This window comes from Bombina bombina, chromosome 1 (assembly GCF_027579735.1).
Source record: "Bombina bombina isolate aBomBom1 chromosome 1, aBomBom1.pri, whole genome shotgun sequence".
Classification (NCBI taxonomy): Eukaryota; Metazoa; Chordata; class Amphibia; order Anura; family Bombinatoridae; genus Bombina; species Bombina bombina.
In genome coordinates, this window is record NC_069499.1 from 710,790,285 (window position 1) to 710,816,569 (window position 26,285).

Below are 26,285 nucleotides of genomic sequence, written 5' to 3' on the forward strand. Positions count from 1 at the left end.
TCCGCCTCTGTTTTTTTCTTCCAAAGGTGATTTCCAAGATCATATTGGAACAGTGTCATGTGTTTCTGATAGCATCAGCATGGTCTCACAGGTTTGGTATGTGGATCTTGTTCGGATGTCCAGTTGCCATCCTTGGCCGCTTTCTCTTTGACCAACCCTTTTGTTTTAGGGGCTATTTTTCTATCGGGATCTCAAATTACTAATGTGGGGGTATGGAAATTGATTAGTGTTCAGTCATAGAGGTTTTTCTTTTTATCGCTATGTTGCAGGCTTATTAGATTGTTTCAAGAAACATGTATTCTCAGGTTTGGAAAACCTATATTTTATAGTGTTCTTCTCATAAATTCTCTTGGTTTTCTTTTAGAATTCCTAGGATTTTACAGTTTTTCAGGCTGGTTTGGATACGTTTGTCTGCAAATTTTTTGAAGGGACAAATCTCTGTTTTTTCTGTGTTGTTTTCTAGAAAGTTTGTTTAAACTTCCTAAAATTCACTGTTTTGTTCAGGCTTTGGTTGGTATCAAGCCTGTTCGTTTATTAATTTCTCCTTTTTGGAGTCTTATTTGGTTTAAAGATTTTGCAGGCTCTTTTCTTTTGAGCCTTTATTTTCTTTGAAGATTATCCACTTTCTTGGAAAGTGTTGTCTCTTTTGACTATCTCTTCTGCTACAAGAATTTCTGATGTATCAGCTCTCTTGTGTGTTTTCTTATCTGATTTTTTTCATCTAGGTAAGTTGTTTTGTGGACTTCTTTTTTCCTAAGGTTGTGAATTTGAACAACATGAGTAGAAAAATTGTTGACCTTCTTTTTGTCTTAATCCTAAAGAATTCTTTGAGAGTTCTTTACATCCTTTGGATGTGGTAAGAGCTTTATAATTCTATATCGGGGTTACTAGGATTTCAGAAGACTTCTAGTCTATTTGCTGTTTTTCTGGTTCCAGAAAAGGTTAGGAAGCCTCTGCCATTTCTTTGGCATCTTGATTAAAGCTTTCGTTTTTCAAGGCTTATTTGGAGGCAGGACAGGCTCTGCCTCAGAGATTTACAGCTCATTCTACCAAGTTCAGTCGCCATTTCTTGGGCTTTTTCAGAATGAAGCTTAGTTAGGTTGATCAAATTTGCAAATCAGTAATTTGGTCTTCTTTGCATACTTTTATTGTTTTTACCATTTTGATGTATTTGCTTCTTCTGAAGCAGTCTTTTGTAGAAACAGTTCTTCAGGCAGCTGTTTCAGTTTGATTTTACTGCTTTTGATTTAATTTATTTTAGAAAAACTTAATTATTGTGTGGATTTAATTTCTCAGTGGAAATAGCTGTTGTTATTTTATCCCTCCCTCTCTAGTGACTCTTCTGTGGACTTCCACATCTTGGGTATTTCTATCCCATACGTCACTAGCTCATGGACTCTTGCCAATTACATGAAAGAAAGCATAATTTATGTAAGCACTCACCTAATAAATTCATTTCTTTCATATTGGCAAGAGTCCATGAGGCCCACCCTTTTTATGGTGGTTATGTTTTTTTGTATAAAAGCACATTTTTTCCAGTTCCTCTTTTTGTATGCTTTTTTACTCCTTTTTACACATCACTACTTGGCTATACATTAAACTAAGGTATGTGTGTATTTATAGGCATTTTGAGGTTTGGGAAACTTTGCCCCCTCCTGGTAGGAATGTATATCCCATACATCACTAGCTCATGGACTCTTGCCACTATGAAAGAAATGAATTTATCAGGTAAGTTCTTACATAAATTATGTTTTTCAAATGCGTGCGTCTAATCTGATGCATAATATACTCGTGGATTTCGCGCACCATCATACACAATAGGAATATTTATCACAAAGTATGGAAAACTTTTATTTCATGGTGTATCAACCATGATTATTCCTGGCATTCTTTTAGAATTCCTAGTATTTTTTTAGTTTTTGCAGAATGGTGTAGATAACAAATCTCTGCTCTTTCTTTATTATTTTATAGGAAGATTGCTAACCTTCCTGATGTCCATTGTTTTGTTCAGGCTTTAATTTGGATTAAACATATTAGGCCGATTTCTACTCCTTGGTGTTTTAACCTAGTATTAAAAGTTTTACAGGCTCCTCCTTTTGAGCCTATGCATTAATTGGACTTTAAACGACCTTCATGGAAGAGTTTCTGATATGTCTGCTGTCTTGTGAGTCTCCTTATCTTATATTCGATAAAGATAAAGCTGTTTTGCGGACTACATTTAATTTTTTACCTAAAGTTATTTCCTCACACAACATTAATAGGGACATTTGTGTTCCCTATTACTGTCCTGATCCAAAAAATGCTTCTGAAAGATCTTTAAATTCTTTGGATGTTGCTAGAGCATTGAAATATTATGTTGACGCTACCAAGGATTTCAGACAGACTTCTAGTTTGTCTGTTCTTTTTTCTGGCCCTCAGGCCAGAAAGCCTCTACTATTTTTTAAGCTGTTTGGTTGAAATTTTTGATTCACAAAGCTTATTTGGGGGCGGGTCAGCCTCAATCACAGAGTATTACAGCTCATTCTACTAGATTGATTGCCACATCTTGGGCTTTCAAGAATGAGGCTTCAGTTGATCAAATTTGCAAAGCGGCCACTTGCTCTTCTCTGCATACCTTTACAAAATTTTACCATTTTGATGTTTTTGCTTCGTCAGAAAAGTCCTTCAAGCAGTGTGCCTATATATTGTGTTTGTCATAAAAGACATATTGATTATGGATTTAATTTCTCAGCGAAAAAAGCTTTTATTTTAATCCCTCCCTTTATTTTTACTTGTGGACTTTCACATCTTGGGTATTCTATCCCACACCTAACAGGTCGTGGATTCTCGCAACCTATTTGGAAGAAAACATTATTTATATCTTATCCGATAAATTAATTTATTTTATTGTGGTGAGAGACCACGAACCCCCACCTGTTTGGGATTATTTTTTGTTTAAGCTTTTTTTTTTGTCTTCCAGCTCCTAATTTGGCTTTTACTCCTTGTAAACACCTCACCACTTGGCTATACGTCAAACTAAGGTATGAGTGAGGTGGGAGGGGTTTTATAGTCTTTTGGGGTTTGGGAAATTTTTCCTCCTCCTGGTAGGAATGTATATCCCATACGTAACAGGTTGTAGACTCTCGCCACCATGAAAGAAATTAATTTATCGGGTAAGATATAAATTATGTATTCTCACTACCAGTGGGCATTAAGCATCTGCAAAGTTTGTAAGAGAGAGATTTTATTTTATGTAAAAATTTCTTCCATGTTTATCAACATGTTTTTCATTTGTGTCTTTTTTTTCCCCACCATGTTAAATGTAATTGTCTCACCAGGTGAGAATTATTTACTAGGTTCTTTTCCTTTTCATCCTGTGACATACATGCATTTGCAATAAGGGGACTAATAAATGTTGTCAGATTTAAAGGGCCTTTGTACTGTAAAGTGTTCTCCTGTTTAATGTGTTTCCAATAATCCATTTTACCTGATTAAGTGTATTCATTTGTTTACAAATAACTCATATGCCTTCATTTTGTCATCTAATACCTGCTTTTGCCTGTTAAAACTTCCACCTGTAATATATTGGTTATGTCCCCAAAGGTTATATATATATATATATATATATATATATATATATATATATATATATATATATATATTCACAATCAGTGTATAAATAACAGTGGGGTAATTATCCGCGCTCACCTGGTGTACCCTCAAGTAGTGAGGTACTTTAAATGCACTTCTGTTGTTGTACTCTGTTCCTTTGCTCCCTTTTCGTTTGTCCACACTCCTTCAGTGTTTGGTGTGTCTCCAGTGGGTCACCGTTGTCCGTTTCCAGTGGTATAGGGAGTAAGGGGATATTATATGTATAGATGTGTGTGTCTAATCTATATCTCTCAATTGACCACACTGTGGCCTCACACAATCAGACTTAGAAACATTAGAAGCCTTAATGGATTTAGAGAATGGAAATATTCACCACTCACTAATGGAATCTAATAACTATTTGGGATCAGAATATGACTCAAATGAACTAAGTATTATTAATAGTGGCCTAAGACCCAAGTCCATTTTTTTCCCTGTTCAATCACAGGGAAAATATATAACTATGTTTAAGGATAGGGTCATTCAAGACTGTATGGAACTGTGCAGCAATTACAAAGTCCAGAAACATAACATGAGTATAAGAGAGAAAAATGTGTTAAAAACACTAATGGATAATGAACAGATTGTGATCCGGGAGGCTGACAAGGGAGGAGGCATTGTCATTTTAGACAGGAAAGACTATTTAGAGGAAGCTAATCGCCAACTCTCTGATAATAACACATATGTAACCCTGAGAAGTGACCCCACACCCTTATTTTTGAGAACATATATGGAACACATAAATTCTGGCTACCAAAATAGAGTACTTTCAGATAGAGAGAGAAAATATCTATCAAATGATGAACCTAAAATGGCAATATTTTATTACCTACCAAAGATCCACAAGAGCCTAACAAAACCACCTGGTAGGCCCATTATTTCAGGAATAGATTCAATTACATCTAGACTATCTGAATATGTGGATCGGTTTTTAAAACCTATGGTACTCAATCTCAAATCATACCTCAGAGATACCCCCTCATCTCCTTCAAATCATAGAAGGACTAGAATGGAAGCCCACTTACAAATGGGCTACGCTCGATGTAACAGCATTGTATACATCTATCCCTCATGATCAAGGGATAAGTGCTATTAAGAGATCATTAGACAATGCAAATCAGATTGCTCCCGATCAGAGGAACTTTGTATTAGAATCCATTAGATATATCCTACAGAATAATTATTTTAAATTCGATGGCAAATATTACCTGCAAAGTACAGGGACAGCCATGGGTACAAAGTTTGCGCCCAACTTTGCTAACTTATATATGGGTATATTTGAGGAGGATATGGTTTATAATTCTGAATTTAAACATAAAAATGTTGTGTTCTGGCATCGTTTCATAGATGACATCCTGGTCATTTGGGATGGAGAGATTAATTCATGGGATATGTATGTACAAGAGCTAAATGCTAACTGCATGAATCTCACTTTTACACAAAGAATAGAAATCTCATCTATTGACTTTCTAGATGTCACTCTATACGTATCAAATGGGAACATATGCAGCAAGCTATATAGAAAATCCACTGACACTAACGGCTATTTAGATGCACGCAGCAGCCATCATCCAAAATGGATAGAAAATATCCCATTCGAGCAGTTTCAGAGATTGAGGCGAAATTGCACAGACATGAGTAACTTTGAAATAGAGGCAAAAAGTCTTAAAGAGAAGTTTACAGAAAAACATTATCCAACTAAAACTATCCAAAAAGCATATGATAAAGCAATCAAACTAGACAGAAAAACATTAGTACATGGCAACAACCAACAAATACAAACACTACCATCTTTAACACCTGATACAGTAAGGGTGAAACAAAAAAGAGACACTAAAATTAATTTTGTAACAACATTCAATGAGGGCCACTGGAAGATTAAACACATTTTACAGAAAAACTGGTCAATACTGAAAAATTACCCAATATTGAAAGACACTATAGGTAATAGACCAAATGTTACGTACAAGAAAAATAAAAATCTAAAAAATTTCTTAGCACCTAGTGACATACAGAAAACTAAAAAAACAGAGAAACAACTCAAAGGTCAGATTACCAATATACAAGGTTTTTTTAAGTGTGCAAGAAAAAACTGTGTGTGTTGTGCACATACACATAAAAATAAAAACTTCAATAAATTTATAGACTGTGGAAAAGATGGAGAAAAATATCCGATCAAAGGTCTACTGAATTGTAGATCTGATCATGTAGTCTATATGTTGGAGTGTACGTGCAGCACCCCAAAAAGGTACATTGGACGCACGACACGGGGTTTAAAAATCCGCTGTTTGGATCATATGAAAAATATAGAAGCGGGAACCCTCAAAAATCCTCTCATAAACCATTTTACGAATATTCATAACAAAAATAAGGATGCATTTTTTATTAAGGCTATAGAACAAGTACACCAAGGCAATAGAGGAGTTAGTAGACTTTTGGAGCTACGAAAAAAAGAGACGGTTTGGATTCACAAACTGGGAACCTTAGAACCCAATGGGTTAAATAGAGATATTGACCTAGCAGCCTTTTTGTAATCAGTGACATATATAACTTTGGGGGTTCTTCTTAAACACTAACTTGGTTCATTTTCATCTATCTTCCATATATGCATTTTATAAACCCCATTTTTAAAATCTAGGGTCAGTTAAGTGATGTTTTTATACTTTTAAATACATAAAACAAACAGATTTATATGAGGTAAAAACAATAAGTATATATAAAATATCTCTGTAACATTGTACTTATCTATTTATACATTTTAAACAATGTTCCATTTAGAATTATAGTAATAATATTACGTAATGTTTATGATGTTTGCTTTTATATATCCTCATTTTTAATAATAACAAGTAACACCTTGTTCTTTGAAGTATCCTTTTTTGAGCCAGACACTCGAATTTGTAGAAGCGCAAATGGTATTGAAAATAAGCGTATCAATTATGAAACACTATTAGATTGGTATGTTTTAGAAACACATGGTTCACATATGAGGATTACTATTATTGGGTTTAGTAGCGTATTATAATAACATTAATGTCGCTTGCCCACAAACAAAATGGCGATAGAGGGGCTAGTATTTGGCCAATCAGCCACAGCCACACGCACTTATAGAGCTAGGTTGGGGGGCGGCCCACACCTCTGATGAAGTAACCCATTGGTTACGAAACGCGTTAGGCTCCGCCCCCCGCCACACGTCACATATGCACGCATTGAGTGCACAACACACACGGAGCTGCATAAGGTAATCGGCTGCTACGCTACAAATATAGGAAGATAGCTCCGATTTAAGCCTTTGGTGCTCCCTAACTGTGTATCTTGGATTTTTAACTGTTATCTACTTGTGGAGCAATTTAGTGTGTACTTGTAAACGGACCTTTTGTATAAGGATCTGGTAACTGGTCTGCACTACGGCTCATTACTGTATACATGTTTGTCTACTTGTAAATATATCTGTTCACCTTGAACTTTTAAAAGACAAGTGTGTCTTTTTAAACTATCAAATAAATCTATGGTTTTAAACTCTGCTATATTATAGTGTACAGTGTGGTCAATTGAGAGATATAGATTAGACACACACATCTATACATATAATATCCCCTTACTCCCTAAACCACTGGAAACGGACAACGGTGACCCACTGGAGACACACCAAACACTGAAGGAGTGTGGACAAACGAAAAGGGAGCAAAGGAACAGAGTACAACAACAGAAGTGCATTTAAAGTACCTCACTACTTGAGGGTACACCAGGTGAGCGCGGATAATTCCCCCGCTGTTATTTATACACTGATTGTGAACGTATTACACGAAGTGTGCCCCTGTGCGCCTGTCTCTTTCTATACTTTTCCAGACAAATCGAGAGGAACCTCACCTTGCGGGGGATCATCTTTATACCAGACGGGCTGCCCACACCTATAGCACACGGGAACTAGTTTTGTGGACTATATGGAATATTGTACATCCACAGACTGAATAAGACTGCTAGTTACACAAACTGTACATTGTTTCACACATATATATACATCTATATAAAAATATTTATTCTTACTAGTGGATGAGAATATATATTGTGAATAGCAGTTTATACATATACTTCAAGCGCTGACTATTTTTGTTTTTATATATATATGTGTGTATATATATATATATATATATGTGTGTGTGTGTGTGTGTATATATGTGTATATATATATATATATATACACATACATACACAAACCTGCTATGCTTACTATTAACAATAATGTCATGTACTTGAACTGCCTGACAACCTTGTGTCTCTTCCAGGGTAAAGTTGCAGAGCGGGGAACACACTTTGGACTCTTGGCCAACCCCAGCAGCTTGTACTCAGAACTGTGGCATACGCAGAGCAATAGAGTCCTTAACAATAACAGCCAGAAGGTAGAAAAGAGCAGCCAAGAAATGTCTAAGGATGAAGAGAGGAAGAAGCTGCAAGAGGAGATTATTAATAATGTAAAGGGCTGTGGAAATTGCTCCTGCTAGCCAAGAGTGACGGCTTTATGGCAAGGACTAAACATCTGTGCTCATCAGCAGCAACCATGTGCTAATGCCATCCCTCCCAAATCTTTCCTTACTTCGGTTTGCTTATTTCCAATATCCTTTGTTTTTCTTCTCAAATAACCCGTTTATCAAATCTTTACGCTAGTCTTTTTTTTTTCTTTCTGATCTTCCCTTTTTGCCTCAAGATCACAGATGTCTTCAGAAATGATTTAAAGAATTCTCCAATAATGGCCTTCAGGATGCAACAGATGTGGTCTTACAGTCATTTTGAGATTGTCCAGCTGCTAAAACTATTAACAAAACATTGTGATTGTGGTGCACATCGTGGTACATTATAGGGTTTGTCCCATCTCATAAAAGGTCCAAGAATTCTGTACTTTTCTCACGTCATAAAAGTAGTTATTGCCTGTTGACTCTAAACAAACCTTTATTTTATTTTGATTAGAAGGAATTTGTATATATCTGAAATTGCTTTCTAGCACATACAAAAGGAGCATCTCTTCAAAAAAAAAATGAGTTCATGAAGTTCGTTCTTTTATAAACTTTTTATGAGATTATTATATCTGAATTAAAATATAGAAATTTTGAAGCTGGTAATGTTTGTTTTTAATCTGACCTATCTTATTTTAATTGGTTCAGAATTTACTTTTGGTAATATATGATTGTGTTTTTGACAGAGATGAAATTAAGTGTGTCATTAAAGGGTTATTAAATTTAAAATTATTCCCTTTAATTATGAAATTAATGATACAACGTTGCCTGCTTTTCCCGTAATTTAAATCCCGAATTGGCCACAGCAAAAAAGATAAGTAAAACAATGACGCTTTTCAAAGGGCTGTGTCTGTTGACTGGAAAACAATTAAAATTTTAGTCTAGTCTTAATTATTTTTAAAACCTTTATCTTGTATACAGATCTTTTGCAATAGTGTTATTAATTTCTGTTGCTCAAATAATACTTTGACTTTAATGCTCCTTTAAAGATTCTTGCACATAGTGTTCTGCACTGTATGGCTTTAGCACACTGTTTTAACAAAATCTGCAATATAAGGTTAAAAAAGGTACATAGCTTTTTTCAGCTCCAAGATTGGCACCTAGTGGACACTTGTGACATTCTAGTGCATAAGGAAACCACCAGTGCTGCATACGTACACTGCACGTGATTGCCTGTCAATCAAGTGCCTCATATGCATTTAATCATGTGGTTTACTTGTGTAAATTAAAACACCTGTGCTCAGATTGGGGTGGACACTTTTATGGTATATCTTTTTTAAGGGCTTTCTCCATCTTTGCAAAATATACATAAGGGAAAAGTAAATGTATATGTCAATGTTAGATTTTATTGTTTAAGGACAAAAATGATCCTCTTGTAAATGAAGAATCATTTGGAAACAGTAACACAGCTTTGGTGACTAAGCAACTCACCTGTAGGCCTTCAAATCATTACTTGTTTAGGCAACAGATCATCTGATTATTATTCTTTAATGTGTGTGTGTGTGTGTTGTAATACAGAGATTCTATTCAAATCTTAATAGAAATATTTCCTCAAATTCTATGCCCCAAGTGTCTATCAATTTGAGTCAAATCAGTTCAGAAAGAAAGAAAATTACTGTAGTCATGTTAAATCCTGTAATATATGTCACAGGAATAATGTGATCTCCATCTAAATCCAGGTCCTCAATCCTTATTTCCCAGATGACCTGCAGACATCCCTTCTGTCTTCATTCATTCTTCATTTGGATGATTTGCTGCTCTCCTAACACTCATGAGAATGCAACTTCTTGTGCATGTTGTCTTGTTTGGCAAATCGCCTCAGGAACTGACAGATAAGAACTGTCCCCATGACATGTTTCCCCCTCGTAGCCCTCTGCTCCCCTCCTGATCTCAGTATATGTTTGTACACTGGTATAAATGCACTTAAGAATTCTCTACATAAAACAGTTGAAAGCACAGTTTTCTGTTGCCACTTGTGACCAGGATGCATAAGGAAATTACAATTTGCTTATGTAAATTATAAGGGGTGTTTAGAACAAATGTTGCAATGTTGTTTTTTACCAAATTGAGTACAATAAATATTCCGTAAAAGTCAGACAATGTTGCGATTAGATGCCAACCATATTCTATTAAAACTGGTGAACTATTTTCTTTATAACAATGTTATGTGTTAGCTGCTGAATTATGGTCCGTTTTTGTCTTTGGTAATGAAATTTGTAAAGGCTGTGACACAGCAAGCGATGCGGCACGAGGCGAAGCAGCTGCTTCGCACCGCATCGCTTCTGAAGTTCAAATATTTCATCTCTGAACGCCTAGCTATGCGATCTGACACAGCAGAGTGCTCAGAGATGAAAAGGCAGACACACTGAGCACGCACATTCGCATCTACACGCAGCGCGCCGCTCCACTTGCAGTGTGTCACAGCCTTTAATGTCTAACATCAAAACAGGTTTTCTAGAAAAAAAAAGAAACCTCAGAAATTAATAAGCAATTAATTGTGATTTTTTTATTTTATTGATATGTTTATAATTGTTTTTTATTGTCAACTTTAATGCCGTTGTTGAGCTGTGTTCTACAGCACTAGAACAGTAGTTCTTAACCTTGTCATCATGACACACCAATATGCCCTTATTTAATTACACCCTTTCTTCAGAACAGGTGGTTTATTAGTGACAATTATTTTGATGGTGTCTGCGCCTGTATAGGGAGATGATGGGTGTGCTCAAGGTTGGTAGCATCTGCCTTTAATATCCACTGTCTGTCATAATAATGAGAATGCTTGCCACTTTTTTGTAGTTGTGTAGATGCCTCCTGGGGAAATTGGGTCTTTTTTGCAATTAAGAACAGTTGTTTATTTGTCGTCCACTTTATAGAATGTTTTAAATAATGCACATTCTCCACTTTATCTAAACTTCAAGACACTTATATTTGACGCGTAACCTTCTATTATGCCAGAGTGTTCCAATTACAATTAAACCAGCAAATGATCTGTGCTACTTCATTGTGTTATTACAACCTTTTTTCCTGCCCTCTCCAGAGCGTGCTTAAAGGGACATGAAACCCAAATTTTTTCTTTCATGATTTAGAAAGAGCATACAATTATAAACAACTTTCTAATTTACTTCTATTATCTAATTTGCTTCATTCTCTTGATATTCTTTGCTGAAAAGCATATCTAGATATGCTTAGTAGCTGCTGATTGGTAGCTGCACATAGATGCCTCCTGTGATTGGTTCACTGTGTGCATTGCTATTTCTTCCTTAAAGTATATCTAAAGAATGAAGCAAATTAGGTAATAGAAGTAAATTGGAATGTTGTTTAAAATTGTATTCTCTACCTTAATCATGAAAGAAAATGTTTGGGTATAGTGTCCCTTTAAAGATATAGTTGAGTGGACATCACATCAATGCAAGCACAAAGGACATTGAGCTGGAGAGCTCTTCATCAGGGAGGGGAGGGATGGGGGGTCTCCTTTTGATGATTAATATGTGATGTAAATTTGTTTGTGTGTTCTGCAATAAAAAATTATTTCAACTAAAGATATAGTTGAGAACTAGCACTCAAAAACTGTAAACAGTACTTAAAATGATTACAATTAAAAATAACTGCTCAAAATCTTATCTCCTTCATACATGCATGCAAAAGAGGCCTTTTTTAAAAGCAGCTTGGGTGTACCACATTGAGGACTGACATTTCCTAATGCAGCCTGTACCTGCCAGCAAGCCTGAAATAATTTGTGAGATATGACCTCAATTACAGCATATCTTTAGTTGAATGCTGATCTTTTTAACTTATTCAAAGTTGAAATTTTATGTACTGAAAAGAATATAATTATATTTGTACAGGTAAAATATATCAGATTATTTCATTTTGTCTTTCAATTCTAGCTTTTTTTTATTACAAGAAAATGCTGTTAATTTAGATATTTTGGAAAGACTTTATCCGCATATACTATGTATTAGTAAATGATTGCTTAATAAAATACATTTTGAATTGTGTTTTATTGTCCATTGGCATTCAAAACAAAAATAAAATGTTTTAATGAATAAAGCTTTTGTATCTATATATTTCAATTTTATTTGCGGGAGCAAAAAAAGTTAAACGACCACTCAAGTAGGGAGGAGAAAAAGGGAAAGAAAATGTCCGGCTTCCAACATACAGGCATGCTTAATTTACTGGCAGCACCCCCTTTCCCCCCCCCCTCCCATCATGGGTGGGGGGTGGAGAGTGAGGAAGGAGAGAGAGAAATCTTTTTTTTTTTCTCTTTCCCTCTCTTCCAACCCCTCTTTTTTTTGTTTTACCTCTTCCCTATTTTCCCTTATCTGGATTATGTTTATGGATCCTAGAATGCTGATAGATTTGAGATAATATTTGAAGATAACACACTCTCAGTATTGAATATGTCTAGATAGATGAGAACAGTGATTCCTCATACTACTATTTTTGTAATAAATGCACACTTGTGATAGATCACCTGACAATATAAAGAATGGGATGTAATATTGATGTTTAAAATGCATATGTTTACAGAAGAATATAATTAAGTAACCATATATATTTTGATACAACTATTTGTCGTATGATTGTATTATTATTATCTATGCAAAAATAAACATATTTGAAAAAAAAGGCCCTTTTCTTTCATGTAATTAGCAAGAGTCCATGAGCTAGTGACGTATGGGATATACATTCCTACCAGGAGGGGCAAAGTTTCCCAAACCTCAAAATGCCTATAAATACACCCCTCACCACACCCACAAATCAGTTTTTACAAACTTTGCCTCCTATGGAGGTGGTGAAGTAAGTTTGTGCTAGATTCTACGTTGATATGCGCTCCGCAGCAGGTTGGAGCCCGGTTTTCCTCTCAGAGTGCAGTGAATGTCAGAGGGATGTGAGGAGAGTATTGCCTATTTGAATTCAATGATCTCCTCCTACGGGGTCTATTTCATAGGTTCTCTGTTATCGGTCGTAGAGATTCATCTCTTACCTCCCTTTTCAGATCGACGATATACTCTTATTTATATACCATTACCTCTGCTGATTTTCGTTTCAGTACTGGTTTGGCTTTCTACAACATGTAGATGAGTGTCCTGGGGTAAGTAAGTCTTATTTTCTGTGACACTCTAAGCTATGGTTGGGCACTTTTTTATAAAGTTCTAAATATATGTATTCAAACATTTATTTGCCTTGACTCAGGATGTTCAACATTCCTTATTTCAGACAGTCAGTTTCATATTTGGGATAATGCATATGAATAAATCAATTTTTTTCTTACCTTAAAAATTTGACTTTTTCCCTGTGGGCTGTTAGGCTCGCGGGGGCTGAAAATGCTTCATTTTATTGCGTCATTCTTGGCGCTGACTTTTTTGGCGCAAAATTTTTTTTTCTGTTTCCGGCGTCATACGTGTCACCGGAAGTTGCGTCATTTTTGACGTTCTTTTGCGGCAAAAGTGTCGGCGTTCCGGATGTGGCGTCATTTTTGGCGCCAAAAGCATTTAGGCGCCAAATAATGTGGGCGTCATTTTTGGCGCTAAAAAAAAATATGGGCGTCACTATTGTCTCCACATTATTTAAGTCTCATTTTTTATTGCTTCTGGTTGCTAGAAGCTTGTTCACTGGCATTTTATTCCCATTCCTGAAACTGTCATTTAAGGAATTTGATCAATTTTGCTTTATATGTTGTTTTTTCTATTACATATTGCAAGATGTCCCACGTTGAAACTGAGTCAGAAGATACTTCTGGAAAATCGCTGCCTGGGGCTGGAGCTACCAAAGCTAAGTGTATCTGCTGTAAACTTATGGTATCTGTTCCTCCAGCTGTTGTTTGTACTGTTTTGTCATGACAAACTTGTTAATGCAGATAATATTTCCTTTAGTACTGTTACATTACCTGTTGCTGTTCTGTCAACATCTAATACTCAGAGTGTTCCTGATAACATAAGAGATTTTGTTTCTAAATCCATTAAGAAGGCTATGTCTGTTATTCCTCCTTCTAGTAAACGTAAAAAGTCTTTTAAAACTTCTCATTTTTCAGATGAATTTTTAAATGAACATCATCATTCTGATTCTGATAATGGTTCTTCTGGTTCAGAGGATTCTGTCTGAGAGGTTGATGCTGATAAATCTTCATTTATTTCATGTAATTAGCAAGAGTCCATGAGCTAGTGACGTATGGGATATACATTCCTACCAGGAGGGGCAAAGATTCCCAAACCTCAAAATGCCTATAAATACACCCCTCACCACACCCACAATTCAGTTTTACAAACTTTGCCTCCTATGGAGGTGGTGAAGTAAGTTTGTGCTAGATTCTACGTTGATATGCGCTCCGCAGCAGGTTGGAGCCCGGTTTTCCTCTCAGCGTGCAGTGAATGTCAGAGGGATGTGAGGAGAGTATTGCCTATTTTGAATGCAGTGATCTCCTTCTACGGGGTCTATTTCATAGGTTCTCTGTTATCGGTCGTAGAGATTCATCTCTTACCTCCCTTTTCAGATCTACGATATACTCTTATTTATATACCATTACCTCTGCTGATTTTCGTTTCAGTACTGGTTTGGCTTTCTACAAACATGTAGATGAGTGTCCTGGGGTAAGTAAGTCTTATTTTCTGTGACACTCTAAGCTATGGTTGGGCACTTTGTTTATAAAGTTCTAAATATATGTATTCAAACATTTATTTGCCTTGACTCAGGATGTTCAACATTCCTTATTTTCAGACAGTCAGTTTCATATTTGGGATAATGCATTTGAATCAATCATTTTTTCTTACCTTAAAAATTTGACTTTTTTTCCCTGTGGGCTGTTAGGCTCGCGGGGGCTGAAAATGCTTCATTTTATTGCGTCATTCTTGGCGCAGACTTTATTGGCGCAAAAAATCTTTTCTGTTTCCGGCGTCATACGTGTCACCGGAAGTTGCGTCATTTTTTACGTCCTTTTGTGCCAAAGATGTCGGCGTTTCGGATGTGGCGTCATTTTTGGCGCCAAAAAGCATTTAGGCGCCAAATAATGTGGGCGTCTTATTTGACGCTAAAAAATATGGGCGTCGCTTTTGTCTCCACATTATTTCAGTCTCATTTTTTCTTTGCTTCTGGTTGCTAGAAGCTTGTTTATTGGCATTTTTTCCCATTCCTGAAACTGTCATTTAAGGAATTTGATCAATTTTGCTTTATATGTTGTTTTTTCTCTTACATATTGCAAGATGTCTCACGTTGCATCTGAGTCAGAAGATACTTCAGGAAAATCGCTGTCTAGTGCTGGAACTACCAAAGCTAAGTGTATCTGCTGTAAACTTTTGGTAGCTATTCCTCCAGCTGTTGTTTGTATTAATTGTCATGACAAACTTGTTAAAGCAGATAATATTTCCTTTAGTAATGTACCATTGCCTGTTGCAGTTCCTTCAACATCTAAGGTTCAGAATGTTCCTGATAACATAAGAGATTTTGTTTCTGAATCCATCAAGAAGGCTATGTCTGTTATTCCTCCTTCTAGTAAACATAAAAAATCTTTTAAAACTTCTCTTTCTACAGATGAATTTTTAAATGAACATCATCATTCTGATTCTGATGACTCTTCTGGTTCAGAGGATTCTGTCTCAGAGATTGATGCTGATAAATCTTCATATTTATTTAAAATGGAATTTATTCGTTCTTTACTTAAAGAAGTACTAATTGCTTTAGAAATTGAGGATTCTGGTCCTCTTGATACTAATTCTAAACGTTTAGATAAGGTCTTTAAATCTCCTGTGGTTATTCCAGAAGTTTTTCCTGTTCCTAATGCTATTTCTGAAGTAATTTCCAGAGAATGGGATAAATTGGGTAATTTATTTACTCCTTCTAAACGTTTTAAGCAATTATATCCTGTGCCGTCTGACAGATTAGAATTTTGGGACAAAATCCCTAGAGTTGATGGGGCTATTTCTACCCTTGCTAAACGTACTACTATTCCTACGTCAGATGGTACTTCGTTTAAGGATCCTTTAGATAGGAAAATTGAATCCTTTCTAAGAAAAGCTTATCTGTGTTCAGGTAATCTTCTTAGACCTGCTATATCATTGGCTGGTGTTGCTGCAGCTTCAACTTTTTGGTTGGAAACTTTAGCGCAACAAGTAACAGATCATGATTCTCATAATATTATTATTATTCTTCAACATGCTAATAATTTTATCTGTGATGCCATTTTTGATATTATCAGAGTTGATGTCAGGTTTATGTCTCTAGCTATTTTAGCTAGAAGAGCTTTATGGCTTAAAACTTGGAATGCTGATATGGCTTCTAAATCAACTCTACTTTCCATTTCTTTCCAGGGTAACAAATTATTTGGTTCTCAGTTGGATTCTATTATCTCAACTGTTACTGGTGGGAAAGGAACTTTTTTACCACAGGATAAAAAATCTAAGGGTAAAAACAGGGCTAATAATCGTTTTCGTTCCTTTCGTTTCAACAAAGAACAAAAGCCTGATCCTTCATCCTCAGGAGCAGTTTCAGTTTGGAAACCATCTCCAGTCTGGAATAAATCCAAGCCTTCTAGAAAGGCAAAGCCAGCTTCTAAGTCCACATGAAGGTGCGGCCCTCATTCCAGCTCAGCTGGTAGGGGGCAGGTTACGTTTTTTCAAAGAAATTTGGATCAATTCTGTTCACAATCTTTGGATTCAGAACATTGTTTCAGAAGGGTACAGAATTGGTTTCAAGATGAGACCTCCTGCAAAGAGATTTTTTCTTTCCCGTGTCCCAGTAAATCCAGTGAAAGCTCAAGCATTTCTGAATTGTGTTTCAGATCTAGAGTTGGCTGGAGTAATTATGCCAGTTCCAGTTCTGGAACAGGGGATGGGGTTTTATTCAAATCTCTTCATTGTACCAAAGAAGGAGAATTCCTTCAGACCAGTTCTGGATCTAAAAATATTGAATCGTTATGTAAGGATACCAACGTTCAAAATGGTAACTGTAAGGACTATCTTGCCTTTTGTTCAGCAAGGGCATTATATGTCCACAATAGATTTACAGGATGCATATCTGCATATTCCGATTCATCCAGATCATTATCAGTTCCTGAGATTCTCTTTTCTGGACAAGCATTACCAGTTTGTGGCTCTGCCGTTTGGCCTAGCTACAGCTCCAAGAATTTTTACAAAGGTTCTCGGTGCCCTTCTGTCTGTAATCAGAGAACAGGGTATTGTGGTATTTCCTTATTTGGACGATATCTTAGTACTTGCTCAGTCTTTACATTTAGCAGAATCTCATACGAATCGACTTGTGTTGTTTCTTCAAGATCATGGTTGGAGGATCAATTAACCAAAAAGTTCATTGATTCCTCAGACAAGGGTAACCTTTCTGGGTTTCCCGATAGATTCAGTGTCCATGACTCTGTCTTTAACAGACAAGAGACGTCTAAAATTGATTTCAGCTTGTCGAAACCTTCAGTCACAATCATTCCCTTCGGTAGCCTTATGCATGGAAATTCTAGGTCTTATGACTGCTGCATCGGATGCGATCCCCTTTGCTCGTTTTCACATGCGACCTCTTCAGCTCTGTATGCTGAATCAATGGTGCAAGGATTACACAAAGATATCTCAATTAATATCTTTAAAACCGATTGTACGACACTCTCTAACGTGGTGGACAGATCACCATCGTTTAATTCAGGGGGCTTCTTTTGTGCTTCCGACCTGGACTGTAATTTTAACAGATGCAAGTCTCACAGGTTGGGGATCTCTGACTGCACAAGGAGTTTGGGAATCTCAGGAGGTTAGATTACCGATCAATATTTTGGAACTCCGTGCAATTTTCAGAGCTCTTCAGTCTTTGCCTCTTCTGAAGAGAGAATCGTTCATTTGTTTTCAGACAGACAATGTCACAACTGTGGCATACATCAATCATCAAGGAGGGACTCACAGTCCTCTGGCTATGAAAGAAGTATCTCGAATTTTGGTTTGGGCGGAATCCAGCTCCTGTCTAATCTCTGCGGTTCATATCCCAGGTATAGACAATTGGGAAGCGGATTATCTCAGTCGCCAAACGTTGCATCCGGGCGAATGGTCTCTTCACCCAGAGTTATTTCTTCAGATTGTTCAAATGTGGGAGCTTCCAGAAATAGATCTGATGGCGTCTCATCTAAACAAGAAACTTCCCAGGTATCTGTCCAGATCCCGGGATCCTCAGGCGGAAGCAGTGGATGCATTATCACTTCCTTGGAAGTATCATCCTGCCTATATCTTTCCGCCTCTAGTTCTTCTTCCAAGAGTAATCTCCAAGATTCTGAAGGAATGCTCGTTTGTTCTGCTGGTAGCTCTGGCATGGCCTCACAGGTTTTGGTATGCGGATCTTGTCCGGATGGCCTCTTGCCATCCGTGGACTCTTCCGCTAAGACCAGACCTTCTGTCGCAAGGTCCTTTTTTCCATCAGGATCTCAAATCCTTAAATTTAAAGGTATGGAGATTGAACGCTTGATTCTTGGTCAAAGAGGTTTCTCTGACTCTGTGATTAATACTATGTTACAGGCTCGTAAATCTGTATCCAGAGAGATATATTATAGAGTCTGGAAGACTTATATTTCTTGGTGTCTTTCTCATCATTTTTCTTGGCATTCTTTTAGAATTCCGAGAATTTTACAGTTTCTTCAGGATGGTTTAGATAAAGGTTTATCCGCAAGTTCTTTGAAAGGACAAATCTCTGCTCTTTCTGTTCTTTTTCACAGAAAGATTGCTAATCTTCCTGATATTCATTGTTTTGTACAAGCTTTGGTTCGTATAAAACCTGTCATTAAGTCAATTTCTCCTCCTTGGAGTTTGAATTTGGTTCTGGGGGCTCTTCAAGCTCCTCCGTTTGAACCTATGCATTCATTGGACATTAAATTACTTTCTTGGAAAGTTTTGTTCCTTTTGGCGATCTCTTCTGCCAGAAGAGTCTCTGAATTATCTGCTCTTTCTTGTGAGTCTCCTTTTCTGATTTTTCATCAGGATAAGGCGGTGTTGCGAACTTCTTTTGAATTTTTACCTAAAGTTGTGAATTCCAACAACATTAGTAGAGAAATTGTGGTTCCTTCATTATGTCCTAATCCTAAGAATTCTAAGGAGAAATCGTTGCATTCTTTGGATGTTGTTAGAGCTTTGAAATATTATGTTGAAGCTACTAAGTCTTTCCGAAAGACTTCTAGTCTATTTGTTATCTTTTCCGGTTCTAGAAAAGGCCAGAAAGCTTCTGCCATTTCTTTGGCATCTTGGTTGAAATCTTTAATTCATCATGCCTATGTCGAGTCGGGTAAAACTCCGCCTCAAAGGATTACAGCTCATTCTACTAGGTCAGTTTCTACTTCCTGGGCGTTTAGGAATGAAGCTTCGATTGATCAGATTTGCAAAGCAGCAACTTGGTCCTCTTTGCATACTTTTACTAAATTCTACCATTTTGATGTATTTTCTTCTTCTGAAGCAGTTTTTGGTAGAAAAGTACTTCAGGCAGCGGTTTCAGTTTGAATCTTCTGTTTGTTTTTCATTAAACTTTATTTTGGGTGTGGATTATTTTCAGCAGGAATTGGCTGTCTTTATTTTATCCCTCCCTCTCTAGTGACTCTTGCGTGGAAAGATCCACATCTTGGGTAATCATTATCCCATACGTCACTAGCTCATGGACTCTTGCTAATTACATGAAAGAAAACATAATTTATGTAAGAACTTACCTGATAAATTCATTTCTTTCATATTAGCAAGAGTCCATGAGGCCCGCCCTTTTTTTGTGGTGGTTATGATTTTTTTGTATAAAGCACAATGATTCCAATTCCTTATTTTATATGCTTTCGCACTTTTTTCTTATCACCCCACTTCTTGGCTATTCGTTAAACTGAATTGTGGGTGTGGTGAGGGGTGTATTTATAGGCATTTTGAGGTTTGGGAAACTTTGCCCCTCCTGGTAGGAATGTATATCCCATACATCACTAGCTCATGGACTCTTGCTAATATGAAAGAAATGAATTTATCAGGTAAGTTCTTACATAAATTATGTTATTTATTTAAAATGGAATTTATTCGTTCTTTACTTAAAGAAGTCCTAATTGCATTAGAAATTGAGGATTCTGGTCCTCTTGATACTAAATCTAAACGTTTAGATAAGGTTTTTAAATCTCCTGTAGTTATTCCAGAAGTTTTTCCTGTCCCTAGTGCTATTTCTGAAGTAATTTCCAGGGAATGGAATAATTTGGGTAATTCATTTACTCCTTCTAAACGTTTTAAGCAATTATATCCTGTGCCATCTGACAGATTAGAGTTTTGGGACAAAATCCCTAAAGTTGATGGGGCTGTCTCTACTCTTGTTAAGCGTACTACTATTCCTACGGCAGATGGTACTTCCTTTAAGGATCCTTTAGATAGGAAAATTGAATCCTTTCTAAGAAAAGCTTACTTGTGTTCAGGTAATCTTCTTACACCTGCTATATCTTTAGCGGATGTTGCTGCAGCTTCATCTTTTGGTTAGAAGCTTTAGCGCAACAAGTAACAGATCATAATTCTCATAGCATTTTTATTCTTCTTCAACATGCTAATAATTGTATTTGTGATGCCATCTTTGATATCATTAGAGTTGATGTCAGGTATATGTCTCTAGCTATTTTAGCTAGAAGAGCTTTATGGCTTAAAACTTGGAATGCTGATCTGTCTTCTAAGTCTACTCTGCTTTCCCTTTCTTTCCAGGGTAATAATCGTTTTCGTTCCTTTCGTCACAACAAGGAACAAAAACCTGATCCTTCATCCTCAGGAGCGGTATCAGTTTGGAAACCATCTCCAGTCTGGAATAAATCCAAGCCTTTTAGAAAATCAAAGCCAGCTCCTAAGTCCACATGAAGGTGCGGCCCTCATTCCAGCTCAGCTGGTAGGGGGCAGATTACGTTTTTTCAAAGAAATTTGGATCAATTCCGTTCACAATCTTTGGATTCAGAACATTGTTTCAGAAGGGTACAGAATTGGCTTCAAGATAAGGCCTCCTGCAAAGAGATTTTTTCTTTCCCGTGTCCCAGTAAACCCAGCGAAGGCTCAAGCTTTTCTGAAATGTGTTTCAGATCTAGAGTTGACTGGAGTAATTATGCCAGTTCCAGTTCTGGAACAGGGACTGGGGTTTTATTCAAATCTCTTCATTGTACCAAAGAAGGAAAATTCCTTCAGACCAGTTCTGGATCTAAAAATATTGAATCGTTATGTAAGGATATCAACATTCAAAATGGTAACTGTAAGGACTCTCCTGCCTTTTGTTCAGCAAGGGCATTATATGCCTACAATAGATTTACAGGATGCATATCTGCATATTCCGATTCATCCAGATCACTATCAGTTTCTGAGATTCTCTTTCCTAGACAAGCATTACCAGTTTGTGGCTCTGCCGTTTGGCCTAGCTACAGCTCCAAGAATTTTTACGAAGGTTCTCGGTGCCCTTCTGTCTGTAATCAGAGAACAGGGTATTGTGGTATTCCTTATTTGGACGATATCTTGGTACTTGCTCAGTCTTCACATTTAGCAGAATCTCATACGAATCGTCTTGTGTTGTTTCTTCAACATCATGGTTGGAGGATCAATTTACCAAAAAGTTCATTGATTCCTCAGACTCAGGTAACCTTTTTAGGTTTTCAGATAGATTCAGTGTCCATGACTCTATCTTTGACAGACAAGAGACATCTAAAATTGATATCAGCTTGTCGAAAACTTCAGTCACAATCTTTCCCTTCGGTAGCCTTATGCATGGAATTTCTAGGTCTTATGACTGCGGCATCGGACGCAATCCCCTTTGCTCGTTTTCACATGCGTCCTCTTCAGCTCTGTATGCTGAACCAGTGGTGCAGGGATTACACAAAGATATCTCAATTAATATCTTTAAAACCGATTGTACGACACTCTCTGACGTGGTGGACAGATCACCATCGTTTAGTTCAGGGGGCTTCTTTTGTTCTTCCAACCTGGTCTGTAATTTCAACAGATGCAAGCCTTACAGGTTGGGGAGCTGTGTGGGGGTCTCTGACAGCACAAGGGTTTGGGAATCTCAGGAGGTGAGATTACCGATCAATATTTTGGAACTCCGTGCAATTTTTCAGAGCTCTTCAGTCTTGGCCTCTTCTAAAGAGAGAATAGTTCATTTGTTTTCAGACAGACAATGTCACAACTGTGGCATACATCAATCATCAAGGAGGGACTCACAGTCCTCTGGCTATGAAAGAAGTATCTCGAATTCTGGTATGGGCGGAATCCAGCTCCTGTCTAGTTTCTGCGGTTCTTATCCCAGGTATAGACAATTGGGAAGCGGATTATCTCAGTCGCCAAACGTTACATCCGGGCGAATGGTCTCTTCACCCAGAGGTATTTCTTCAGATTGTTCAAATGTGGGGACTTCCAGAAATAGATTTGATGGCCTCTCATCTAAACAAGAAACTTCTCAGGTATCTGTCCAGATCCTGGGATCCTCAAGCGGTAGCAGTGGATGCATTGTCACTTCCTTGGAAGTATCATCCTGCCTATATCTTTCCGCCTCTAGTTCTTCTTCCAAGAGTAATCTCCAAAATTCTGAAGGAATGCTCGTTTGTTCTGCTGGTAGCTCCAGCATGGCCTCACAGTTTTTGGTATGCGGATCTTGTCCGGATGGCCTCTTGCCAACCGTGGACTCTTCCGTTAAGGCCAGACCTTCTGTCGCAAGGTCCTTTTTTCCATCAGGATCTCAAATCCTTAAATTTAAAGGTATGGAGATTGAACGCTTGATTCTTAGTCAAAGAGGTTTCTCTGACCCTGTGATTAATACTATGTTACAGGCTCGTAAATCTGTATCTAGGGAGATATATTATAGAGTCTGGAAGACTTATATTTCTTGGTGTCTTTCTCATCATTTTTCCTGGCATTCTTTTAGAATTCCGAGAATTTTACAGTTTCTTCAGGATGGTTTGGATAAAGGTTTGTCTGCAAGTTCCTTGAAAGGACAAATCTCTGCTCTTTCTGTTCTTTTTCACAGAAAGATTGCTAATCTTCCTGATATTTATTGTTTTGTACAAGCTTTGGTTCGTATAAAACCTGTCATTAAGTCAATTTCTCCTCCTTGGAGTTTGAATTTGGTTCTGAGGGCTCTTCAAGCTCCTCCGTTTGAACCTATGCATTCATTGGACATTAAATAACTTTCTTGGAAAGTTTTGTTCCTTTTTGCCATCTCTTCTGACAGAAGGGTTTCTGAATTATCTGCTCTTTCTTGTGAGTCTCCTTTTCTGATTTTTCACCAGGATAAGGCGGTGTTGCGAACTTCTTTTAAATTTTTTACCTAAGGTTGTGAATTCCAACAACATTAGTAGAGAAATTGTGGTTCCTTCATTATGTCCTAATCCTAAGAATTCTAAGGAGAAATCATTGCATTCTTTGGATGTAGTTAGAGCTTTGAAATATTATGTTGAAGCTACTAAGAATTTCCGAAAGACTTCTAGTCTATTTGTTATCTTTTCCGGTTCTAGGAAAGGTCAGAAGGCCTCTGCCATTTCTTTGGCATCTTGGTTGAAATCTTTAATTCATTATGCTTATGTCGAGTCGGGTAAAACTCTGCCTCAAAGGATTTCAGCTCATTCTACTAGGTCAGTTTCTACTTCCTGGGCGTTTAGGAATGAAGCTTCGGTTGATCAGATTTGCAAAGCAGCAACTTGGTCTTCTTTGCATATTTTTACTAAATTCTACCATTTTGATGTGTTGTCTTCTTCTGAAGCTGTCTTTGGTAGAAAAGTACTTCAGGCAGCTGTTTCAGTTTGATTCTTCTGCTTATATTTTCAGTTTTTTTCTTTATAAGATTTAAACTTTATTTTTGGGTGTGGATTTTTTTCAGCGGAATTGGCTGTCTTTATTTTATCCCTCCCTCTCTAGTGACTCTTGCGTGGAAGTTCCACATCTTGGGTATCTGCTATCCCATACGTCACTAGCTCATGGGCTCTTGCTAATTACATGAAAGAAAACATAATTTATGTAAGAACTTACCTGATAAATTCATTTCTTTCATATTAGCAAGAGTCCATGAGGCCCACCCTTTTTTGTGGTGGTTATGATTTTTTTTTATATAAAGCACAATTATTCTATTTCCTTATATTTATGCTTCGCACTTTTTTCTTATCACCCCACTTCTTGGCTATTCGTTAAACTGATTTGTGGGTGTGGTGAGGGGTGTATTTATAGGCATTTTGAGGTTTGGGAAACTTTGCCCCTCCTGGTAGGAATGTATATCCCATACGTCACTAGCTCATGGACTCTTGCTAATATGAAAGAAATTAATTTATCAGGTAAGTTCTTACATAAATTATGTTATTTAATTACACCCTTAGAGTTCACAATCCATTACTCCTGAGAAACTAATATCCAAGTAGTGAAGTCCAAGAGTAACAAGGGCAGGACAAGCATGATAGCTAATACTTTTCTTTTACAAAGATATGACGAGTCCACAGATTTCATCCTTCCTTGTGGGATATTAACCTTCTGCTAACAGGAAGTGGCAAAGAGCACCACAGCAGAGCTGTATATATATAGCCCCTCCCCTTCTCCTCCACCCTCAGTCATTCTCTTTGCCTGTGTTATACTAGGAAGACATGGTAAAGTGAGGTGTTAGTTTTAGTTTCTTTAATCAAGAAGTTTTTTATTTGAAATAGTACCGGTGCGTACTATTTTCCTCAGGGGGATATGGAAGAAGATTTCTGCCCTGAGGTTTGATGATCTTAGTATTTGTAACTAAGATCCACGCTGGTTCCCACAAGACTTCTGAAGGTAACCATGAGACATCTTCAGTGTGGAGACCGGTTTCATGCTACAAGCAGCATTAAGGTATGTGCAGCCTTTTTTTCCTGAGGAGACTTGGTGTATCAACTGGCTGGCATTATTTCCCTGTATGGGAATGGGGTAAGCAGTAAAACCTATTTTTTTTTTTTAATGAACAAAAGTTTTTATTGAGTTTTACAGTGTATAATTTACATTTGACAAAGAATTCCATCTCTGCTAAATTTTAAGTCATTGAACATGGTTACACATACCTCATATACAAAAGCACAAATTAAGCATAATATATTATTATCAGTAATAACCTCTCAAAACCCTGTGGAGGAGGGGACCCAGCCAGTAAGAAGACCCATGGTGCTCTATCTATCACCCCCCCTCCCTGCCCCGGGGGAGACTGGATACATCCCAAAGGGAGGGGAAGGGTGATGGGATGTGACCCACCCAGACAAGCTGGGCAGGAGTGGGAGAGGCAGGGGGGCACCCACTTCATAACTCTTTTGGCTTTAGTCAGGTGTTCTGAATCTTTGCTGTCTATTTCTAGCTTCGGAGTACATTATCCAGGGTTCCCATATCCTCAAAAATTGCTCCTTATTGTCTAGTATGTCTGCAGAAGCACTACTCATCTGATAGTAGAAATCAATCTTATTCTTGATTAACAAAAATGATGGCACAGATGTCTTCCAGTATCTAGCTATGTTTAGTTCAGTAAAACCTATTTTAATAAGAGGGGTGTTACTGGAGTCCCTATTTTATATTTATCATTAGTCGATATTTGGGCATTATGTGACATGGGAGACAATATAAAAAACGATGTTTTATGTTTTTTATTTTTGGGAGTTAAAACTTATTGGTTTTATGCTTGAGGGTTGTATTGTGTGTGTATTTTTTCTTTAGTGCAAAACTGCATTTCCATGTGGTGGTGTTTGGGCCTACTCTGACTTTTGACCTTAAGGGGCGGAGCCTATTTTGGCGCAATTTCTTCAGGCTTAGCAGCAGCAAACAGTAACTCAGTGGCTCCTGGACTGTGTAGCTGGTCTGAAGGGTTGGAAACTTGATTCGAAGTACCCTGGGGGCAGGTAGGCACCACAGCAGAGCTGTGGCGAGGTGCAGAGTGTATTTTTATCTATCTTTTGCCTACATGTTGATATAAGTACTTCTAAAGCCTTATTTCTGCCTTTGCTTCTGGGTGCAGTAATTTTTGGATTAACCAACAATATTAAGTTCAATTTGGGAATAATTTAACGTTTTTTGTGCATTTTGGAAAAATTGTTCACTTTTTCTTTTCTTAAAGGCACAGTACACCTTTTTTCTAATGTTTATTTTTATACTATAAATAAGTGTTTAAACGACTTTTGTGGTATTACTAGTCTGTTCAACATGTCTGACATTGAGG

The 26,285-nt window shown here is 37.2% G+C and overlaps 1 protein-coding gene across 1 annotated transcript in view; it reads left to right on the forward strand.

Annotated features, from left to right (window-relative positions):
• The window catches only part of ABCB7 (ATP binding cassette subfamily B member 7), a 558,087-nt gene extending 545,896 nt beyond the window's left edge, over positions 1-12,191 (forward strand). The window contains exon 16 of the mRNA XM_053699205.1: positions 7,917-12,191. Within this exon, the coding sequence (XP_053555180.1) occupies positions 7,917-8,132 (216 nt within the window). The 3' untranslated portion in view covers positions 8,133-12,191. The remainder of the gene's footprint in view (positions 1-7,916) is intronic.
• Positions 12,192-26,285: the final 14,094 nt, after the last annotated feature.